Below are 10,203 nucleotides of genomic sequence, written 5' to 3' on the forward strand. Positions count from 1 at the left end.
AACGATGAGGAGTAAGAAATTATTTTCCCCCTCAGTACCATAGGTGGGGACATTTCTCCATTATTGCTCTCTTCAAAGTAAATTTACATTTCCTTTTTCAATTATTCTTTCAACTGTAGATTATTCAGTATGTTTGAGTTCAATTTCCATAGTGTAAATTTTGGATTATTACTAATGTTAATTCTCGTCTTTACTGGTGAGGAGTTTCACCAGTGAAGACGAGAATTCGTCTTCACAATTGTTCCAATGTCACATGACTGAATTCTGAACTGGTCTTTTTTAAATACAAAAAAAAATAAATAAATCACAGAGTAAGTAGATTATGGAGTAGAAAAATAGGTGTAGTTACGCCTAGTTGGGTAGCGATACCTCCAAACATCAGTAATACCAATTTCGTCTGATAGAATTTACTTTATTAATTATAAAGTAGAACTAGATTAATCCATCTTTGACAGTCTTATATTCACATCTCCTCCACATATAAGCACATCCCGAGAGTCAGTAGACATCGTGTCAAATAATCTTTTATAAAAAGGCCAATCGCTACCTGGGGGTGCATATATGCTGACGAGCGTTCAACCCTTCAATCCTTCCTATGATCATTATACAGCGCCCTCCACAATTATTCAGCACCTCTGAATTAATAATCTAAGTGAGCATATGTAAATTTTTGACCCTGTATTGATTTCAGAAACCCCCCCCCAAAAAAAATTAAATCTTGTGCACCAAATTCTAGTGGGGTTTTTATTTATTTATTTTTATTTAATTTTTTTTTAATTAAAGATGTATGCTGTACATTCTGCCACAGAAAAAGAACAGTTCAAAGAAATTACTGAAAGCCCAAATATTGCCATGACATTCATATCCAAGATGACATTTATGTCACTGTATGTACACTTCTGACCATAACTGTATACAGCGCCCTCCACAATTATTGGCACCCATAACAATTCCTAGAAAATAAATGTAATTGAAGCATTTCTGTCATTTCTACTGTAGTTTATAAAGTTGATCAGAGTATCTAGGGACCTTTAATTAGTAATTCATCACATCCTGTTTCCCTGGGGTATAAATATGATGTGACACAGGGGCCTATTTCTCTTATCCACTCTTCAACATGAGAAAGACAAGAGAACACACCATTCAAGTAAGGCAGATATGTGTCGACCTTCATAAGTCAGGCAATGGCTACAAGAAAATAGCCACTTGCCTACACCTGCCCATATCTACAGTCAGAGGAATCATCAAGAAGTTTAAAACAACTGGAACAGTGGCAAACAAACCTGGACGAGGATGCAAGTTTATCTTGCCACCACACACAGTGAGGAGGATGGTAAGAGAAGTAAAAAGTTCTCCAAAGCTCACTGTTAGAGAATTGCATCAAAGAGTATCATCTTGGGGTCACAAAGTCTCCATAACAACCATCAGCCACTATCTACATGCCAACAAGCTGTTTGGGAGGCATGCACGGAAAAAGCCTTTTCTCACTTACAAGCATAAACGTAAACATCTGGAGTTCGCTAAGCAGTACTGGGACTTCAACTGGGACCGTGTGCTTTGGTCAGATGAGACCAAGATAGAGCTTTAGACTCTAATACATCACAAAAGATGAGTATGCGGAAAAGCACCTCATGCCCACTGTGAAGTATGGGGGAGGATCGGTGATGCTGTGGGCCTGTTTCTCTTCCAAAGGCCCCGGGAACCTTGTTAGGGTGCATGGCATTATGAACTCTTTGAAATACCAGGACATTTTAAATCAAAATCTGGTGGCCTCTGTCCGAAAGCTGAAGATGGGTCGTCACTGGGTCTTTCAGCAAGATAATGACCCTAAACATGTGGCCAAATCTACACAAAAATGGTTCACCAGACACAAAATCAAGCTCCTCCCATGGCCATCTCAGTCCCCAGACCTTAACCCAATTGAAAACCTGTGGAGTGAGCTGAAGAGGAGAGTGCATAGGAGAGGACTCTGGATGATTTAGAGAGATTGTGCAAAGAGGAATGGTCGAATATCCCTCTCTCTGTATTCTCCCATCTTGTGAAGTGTTATAGGAGAATATTAAGTGCTATCTTGTTGGCAAAAGGGAGTTGTACAAAGTATTAACATCAGGGGTGCCAATAATTGTGGCACACATGATTTCATGTAAAAGAATTATTTCTTAATGTGGGATTTTTTCCCACTGAATAAATGCACTTGAATTAAAGGTTGGATTTTTCTCTTTCTTTGCATTGTTGTCCTATATTAAAAAAAAGAATTTATTAGAAGCCTAAGAACATATCTTAACGAGGGGTGCCAATAATTGTGGAGGGCGCTGTATATTGACCTTCCTTGTCTTTAGTCTCTGAGATACGGTATGTTCATATTGGACCTGATTCGAAATGAAAATGGCAACTCCTCTTCTGTGTCCTTATCTATAGGAGGAATAAAACATATGTTTAAATCCTCCTCTTCTCAGTTTTGCATATTCAATTTCTGTTAAATGTGTTTCCTGTAAAAAGGCCACTTGTCATCCCCTCCCTTCTCAATTTTGATATTTTACTTCTCTTAATGGGATTGAGTATTCCATTTACATTAAAGATCACTTTTATAGTATTATTTTCCATTACTATTATGATGAAACATTTGACAGTGTTTGTGCGACATTGCTTATGCTACGCCGAACTGCAGTGAACAAACAGTGAACAAACAGTGAACAAAATAACTACCAGTTAAGTTTAGAACCTTGCTTAAAAACCAAAAGTGTCCATTACAACTTTCAAGAGTGGGGTTCAAGAAAGAACCCTGAGTGTGGTCTTTTAAAGCAAACTTTATGGGGGGAAGCCTCTCTTTGAAAGGAGGGCCCTCTTTCAAAATGGTTTCAACATAAGCCTCATCCATAATAATGCAAATTGCCATCTTTTGCTGCAATTACAGCTGCAAGTCTCTTGGGGTATGTCTCTATTAGCTTAGCACATCTAGCCACTGGGATTTTTGCCCATTCCTCAAGGCAAAACTGCTCTAACTACTTCAAGTTAGATGGGTTGCATTGGTGTACAGCAATCTTCAAGTTATGCCACAGATTCTCAATTGGATTGAGGTCTGAGCTTTCACTAGGCCATTCCAAGACATTTAAATGTTTTCCTTTAAATCACTCCAGTGTAGCTTTTGCAGTATGTTTAGGGTCATTGTCCTGCTGGAATGTGAACCTTCATCCCCAGACTCAAACCTCTGGCTGACTCAAACAGGTTTTCCTTCAGAATTGCCCTGTATTTAGTGCCATCCATCTTTCCTTTAGTCCTGACCAACTTTCCTGTCCCTGTAGATGAAAAACATCCCCACAGCATGATGCTGTCACCATCATGCTTCACTGTAGGAATGGTGTTCTCAGGGTGTTGGGTTTGTGCTACATATGACATTTCCCATGATGGCCAAAATGATCAATTTTAGCCTCATTTGACCAGAGAATCTTCTTCCATGTGTTTGGGGAGTCTGCCACATGCTGTTGGGCAAACTCCAAACGTGCTTTCTTTAAGCAATGGCTTTTTTCTGGCCACTCTTTCATAAAGACATAAAGACACTCCACTCTCTGGAGTGTATGGCTTAAAGTGGTCCTGTGGACAGATACTCCCATCTCTGCTGTGGCTCTTTGCAGCTCCTTCAGTGTTATCTTTGGTGTCTTTGTTGCATCTCTGATTAATGCCCTCCTTGCCTGGTCTGTGAGTTTTGGTGGGTGGCTTTCTCTTGTCAGGTTTGTAGTGGTGACATTCTTTCCATTTTGCTATAATGGATTTAATGGTGCTCCGTGGAATATTCAAAGTTTGGGATATTTTTTTATAACCCAACCCTGATCCATACTTCTCCACAACTTTGTCTCTGACCTGTTTGGAGTGCGTCTTGGTTTTCATGTTGCTTGCTTAGTAGTGTTGCAGAGTCAGGGTCCTTCCAGAACAGGTTGATTTATACAGACATCATGTGACAGGTCATGTGACACTTTGATTGCACTCTTAATCAACTAATTATGTGACTTATGAAGTGAATTGGTTGGACCAGCTCTTATTTAGGTGTTTCATATGAAAGGGGGTGAATACCTATGCACACTCCTGATTTCTGTTTTTTTTCATCTTAATTATTGTTTGTGTTACAATAAAACAACAATTTTCCCCTTTAAAATGGTAGGCATGTTGTGTAAATCAAATGGTGCTAACCTCCAAAAATGAATTTTAATTCCAGCTTGTAATGCTACAAAACGGGACAAACATGAAAGGGGATGAATACGTTTGCAAGACACTGTATCTCTGTGGGTTATTGGGACCTCTGTTGTTTAAACACTGCAGCTGCATTAGCTGCATAATTAATAGAATGCTGATTCCCACAATGTGAATCACACAGACCTTGACATCAGTTAAACCACATAAACAGTAAACATCATCCATGTGACAGTTTGTGTTCTTTCTCTCTGCTTTTTTTTTTGTCTTTATGCAGCACAGCAGAATTGTTCCAATTCCAAGTCACCATGAGCTGGAGCTTCTTAACTCGCCTCCTTGAGGAAATTCACAACCACTCAACATTTGTGGGGAAAATCTGGCTCACAGTCCTCGTGGTGTTTCGGATCGTTCTCACTGCTGTGGGCGGCGAGTCCATCTACTATGATGAGCAAAGCAAATTTGTGTGTAACTCAGGCCAGCCAGGCTGCGAGAATGTGTGCTACGACGCCTTTGCACCGCTCTCACACGTCCGCTTCTGGGTGTTCCAGATCGTTCTTGTAGCCACACCCTCTCTGATGTACCTTGGCTATGCTGTCAACAAAATCGCACGGTTGGAGGAAGGCAAAGAGGGCGTCACCAGCTCCTCAGTGAAACTTTCAAAGAGCAGAAAGTTCTACTTGGGCGGATGTCAGAACCGAGGTCTGGTGGATGCCGAAGAGGACCAGGAAGAAGATCCAATGATTTACGACACGACCGAAAAGGCAAGCCGAAATGACAGCACACCTCCAGCTACAACGGGAAGTGGTACCAAAATGCGACACGATGGACGACAGCGAATCCAGCAAGATGGACTGATGAGAGTTTATGTCCTCCAGCTGGTCGCTCGGTCTACTTTAGAAATATGCTTCCTGATTGGTCAGTACATGCTTTATGGTTTTGCTGTCCCGGCACGTTATGTATGCTCGAGCAAACCATGTCCTCACAATGTGGATTGCTTTGTTTCCCGTCCGACGGAGAAGACAATCTTTTTGCTCATCATGTATGCCGTCACCATGCTCTGCTTGCTCCTCAATATCTGGGAGATGCTCCATCTTGGACTGGGCATTGTTTTCGATCTCCTGCTGGCCAGACAGCGGTGTTATGGCCCAGACGATGACTTTGACATGAGCGAGGATAACAGACAAGGAGGATATGGAGGGTATGCCCCATCCTGGACATCTCCTTCAGCACCGCCAGGCTACAACATCGTGGTGAAGCCAAAAACAGCGCCATTTAAACAAAAGGAGGAGGAGGAGGAGGCGTCATCCAAGGCACATCAGCAGCAGTATGGAAGCACAGAAGACAACTTCCTCCAGTTACAGAAAGCAGTGGACAAGACCAGAAAGGCAAAGCAACAGCATGACGAGAGAAAACGACGAGAACATGAAAGAAACAAGAGAGAAGGAAGCAGAGGGGACCGAGGGAGCAGCCGCAGCAGCAGCAAGTCAGACGAGGGGAAGTTGTCTGTTTGGATTTGAGACGCAAACCAATGAGAACTGCTGTAATACCAAAACTGAACTCATGTCAGTAAAGTGCCGCTATTTTTTTTTTTCGTAACAGACATGAGAAAGCCATAGGTTTTAGATTTGAGGTTTAGGACTCACTTATGGTCATCTTAGTATCAGTAAACAGCAAGGTTTTTTTTCAGTGCGGACGAGAGGAACCTATTTGAGATGTGTAGCGCTTTAGGATGAGGCCTTCAGAAACATTCTACCTTCCTGCAACAGCATGTAGCCATTTATTAAGAGGTAGTGATTTAGGACAAGGCAGAAAACTTTGACAAACCGCACCAGTGAATCAGACAAGGGGAAATTCTGATCTGAGATGGAGCCATGAACTCAGATGTTGTCGTTTCCTGAGATTAATCTAGCAGTGCTGAGTGCTTCACGAAAAAACAAGCCTAAAAAGCATTGATCACTGAGACCTGAAGCAGAAGTTAGACCTGGCAGAATCACCTGTATGATTACACCGTATCTAAAACCACTCCAATGCACAATCAAAAACTTCTTGAATGGGAAACAGCTGGATTTCCCACAGAGGATTGTGGGTAAAGGCAATAAACCTGTATCCGCATGCTTCGTAAACACAGCTGGCGTCTTTTTTTTTTACCTTTTAGGAAGTTAAAGAAACGTGTTTTTTTGGTTTGTTGGGGTTGAAAATGTCCTTTCAGCTAATCTAGAGTAGTGTTAATGTGAGCATGCTGAAGGTTTTGTAAACAAGCGTTTCCCTTTTTGGCTCGTCTTCGTCGTGGAAAATTAAAGAAACATGCAGAGAACTTTTATTTTCATTTTTTCTTTGTTGTCTCAGAAGAGCAACATATTCCTGTAATCTCCAAACACTGCTAGCATCAGGACTTTGTGTTACTGATTCTTTCCACTGAAATGTAAAGAAATATGTGGAGAGATAATTTCGTTATTTGTTTATTTGTTTCTGGATGTCGGACATGAAAGAGATTGAAAGTTTTCTTTGAGTTAATCCAGAGCCAAATCACAAGAAGATCAGAAACAGAGCTGAACTGACATGACGGCTAGCGTCTGTTTCTTGTTGCGAATAGTTTTGTTTGGTGCTGCTATTACATGCCTTTAGTTTCTTTCATTCTTTCTTTTGTTGTTGTTGTTCTTGTTCGATTTATTGTAATAGTGACTGGTTCATATTAAATTCGCCAAAGAAAACATTACATTTGGACCATCAGTTGAGACAAGAGCTCTGAGGCAAAAATAGCTAACAAGCTAGCCACCAGATTAGCATGGTACCCTGAATGTGGCATCAGCGGTGTCTCTCTGGGGGCTTTGTGACGTTATTCAGACTTGACGTAGCTTCCGACTCAAAAGAGTCACAGTGCCATTTTGAATCGTTCTTCCTCAGCACAGAGTTCATGTTTCTCTCTCTTGATGTTAATAAGGTCCAAACAAACGCAAATTGATGCTGAGAAACCAGAAAAAGTGTAAACTCCTCTGTTGTGATAATTTAAAGTTACAGTTTTATTTCTGACCCTGGAGACTCCTTCCTTAAACGTTAAATAAATAAATGTCTCCTCAAAAAATATCATTGGTTACGCATGTTTTTAATAGCACACCCTTTCATTGTGTTCATTATTATTATTATTATTATTATTATTATTATTTTCCCTTTGATTACATTGCAGGATGCTAAACTGTTAGCTATAAGCTTCCATTACTTCTCAGCTACATTAGTGTCTTACAGAAGCAGCCTTCAGACACTGAGCATGTCCCAGCTGATGGATTGCGTTTGGGGTAAAAATGAAACTTGTGATCATTTCATTCTTGGTTTCTTTATTGCTCCTCGTTATTGTCTGTGTAAATAATAAAGTGAGGGTTTATTTTCTCCTTGTTAAGTTTGAAACCTTGATTCTGTGTTAGAAAGCAGCTGCGGTTTGTTCCAGCCCTGTCTCTTAAGTCCATCTTGGTTGAGAACTGTGTTCAAGAATGGTCTATCACTTCATCACGAGGCTCTAGTTATAACATCATTACCCAGAATGCATTGCTGCAGTTTGCTTTTCAAGATGGAGGATGACTCAGTTTCTGTGTGTAAACAGGAGCAATAAAATACTTTATATTTCCTGAGTAGAAAGGTTTTTATTTCCTCTGACATGACATTTCAGTTTACAGCAGGATCATGAATATTAATGAGCCAGTGACTGATTGGCTGAGGAGAGACATCATCATCAAGACAACCACCACACTTTTTCTGAGTGTGTCTTCATTCTGATTTGAGCACTGAGACCAAGCGAAGTATTGGAATTCTCCACAGTAAACCGGACACCAAGATTCCAAAATTCCAACGTTCCTGAAATAAGAACTGAAATGATTAAATCTGTTCTGAAATAGCATGAAGCTCTGACCAGTCAGAATTCAGGAACATGATTATTTTCCTACAACAGCACAAAATACAGTGTTTTATTCCTCCTGTCAAAAGTGGCATTATTCCACATTACAGATAACGAAACAGTGTTCCTTTTAACAGCTGGATTGATAATAAACAAGTTTCATTAATGAAGTCTGATTAAAGTTAACTCACAAACTAATTTCTAAAAAGTTTTACATTTTTCTCTGTTTAACGCAGAGACTTTCTCAGTACTCCTTTACAAAACATATTTGGGGGCAGGGCTACATCCCAACAGTTTGTGATGTCACTAAACTAATGCCATGGTTTTGGTCCAATCTCATCAAAGAGATGAGAGAATAACAATGCAGTAACCAGACCAGTTGGCTAAACTACCTAGCTAGCTAAGGAACAGATAGCGGTTGTCATGGTAACAGGATATAATGAGGATGTACGAGTTTTCATTAATGAAGACTCCTAAATTGAGAAATTGAACTGACTGCTTTCAGGGTTTGTTTTTGGTGGGGGTGCTAATCTAGCACTCACTTCCTGGGTCAGGATTAGGGTAGTTCCGGGGTCGTTCCTGGGAACATCTGGCAGTGAGGTGGGAATATACGCTGTATGGGACACCAATGCATCACTGTGCAACACACACACACACCCATAAGGGACTAGTTATTGTCAGTAACGGCGTTGAAAATACAAGCTTGGAACAGACTCCAAAAATGGCTGTTCCAGACTACAACACCCAAGAGTCAGAGCGCCCTCTGTCACCTGATTACTAACTGCACCTGCCTCTTGTTCCTCAGCAATCAACTCGCCTATTTAAGCCCAGCTCTCACACACTCATGTCGCGAAGTATTGTTTAGTGTTTCCGTGCCTAACTTTACCGAGCCATTTACTTTCTGCCTGACTTCTTGTGTTCAGACTGTTATCTATGTTCAGTCCCCGACCTCGCTCTATTGTTTTCTCTGTGTTATCCTGTTTGCCAATCTACCAATCCCTGCCCGTTACTCTGACTATGATTCCTGCTCTTTGTTTTGGCTCAGTCTGCAGTTTGCTTCTCCCCACTCTCCCCTGCACCTGCATCCATAAGTGCTTGCATCCTGACAGGATACTTTGCCACCAATGGATGCAGCAGAGGAGGTGAAGCAGACCACACTCAATGCTCAGGGGCGCTTATTAGGTGAACATCAGCAGATGCTCAACAACCTCAACACTAGGATGGTGCAGCTCACTGCTGTTGTGTCACAGGCCATCCTAATGCACCCTGCATCTTCCGCCAGTGCCACTCAGCTTATTCCACTACCGGAGAAGTTCTCAGGTGAAGCATCAAACTGTAAGGGATTTCTTCTCCAATGTTCCGTATATTTCTCCTCACTCACTGGAATCTCCAACGAACAGAAGATCGCGAAATTTCTAACATTACTCACAGGCAAGGCTCTACAGTGGGCTAGTGCGGTATGGGAGCATGGCGGTGGACACACCACATCCAACGACCGTTTCTTGGATCTGTTTAAGTGAGTGTTTGATCACTAACTCAAAGGAATAGAGATCAGAGAGAGTCTCTTGTCAATCAAGCAGGGAAATAGAAGAGTTGCAGAGTACGCCCTGGATTTCCGTACATTGGCTGCTGGTAGTGGTTGGAATGAGCCTGCAATAAAAGCCACTTTTCGCCAAGGGTTATGTCCAGAGGTGCTGAGTGAATTGGCCTGTCGTGACAAACATCTGTCCCTCGACTCACTCATCAATTTGGCCATTCGTCTGGACCAGCTCATCACAAATAGACACTCTCTGCAACCTACCACTACTCGGTCTCCTGTCACTAGCATGCCCACTCCTATGGAGGTTTCTCATGCTTGGCTAAAACAATCAGAGAGAGAGAAGACAGCGAGAGGGTTTGTGCTTCTACTGTGGTGAGTCCAGCCATCTCATCGCTAAATGTCCTGTCCGTCCACCACAGGTGCTCTGGCTCATCCAGTTAACAGACCACCCAGCTTGGTGAGTTCCATATTTAGTCGTAAAGCACAATCCTTCAAATTACCTGTACTCTTGAAGCTGCCAGACTCGACCCATATCCTCTCTGCATTTATAGACTCAGGGGGAGAGGGGAATTTCATCGACTATTCAATCATC

At 41.6% G+C, this 10,203-nt stretch overlaps 1 protein-coding gene across 1 annotated transcript; it reads left to right on the forward strand.

Annotated features, from left to right (window-relative positions):
* Positions 1-4,493: 4,493 nt before the first annotated feature.
* On the forward strand, positions 4,494-5,702 carry LOC132897465 (gap junction gamma-1 protein-like). The gene has a single exon (XM_060938732.1). The coding sequence runs from the start codon at positions 4,494-4,496 to the stop codon at positions 5,700-5,702; it is 1,209 nt and encodes a 402-aa protein (XP_060794715.1).
* The last annotated feature ends 4,501 nt before the right edge of the window (positions 5,703-10,203 follow it).

This window comes from Neoarius graeffei, chromosome 14, assembly GCF_027579695.1.
Source record: "Neoarius graeffei isolate fNeoGra1 chromosome 14, fNeoGra1.pri, whole genome shotgun sequence".
In the NCBI taxonomy this organism is placed as follows: domain Eukaryota; kingdom Metazoa; phylum Chordata; class Actinopteri; order Siluriformes; family Ariidae; genus Neoarius; species Neoarius graeffei.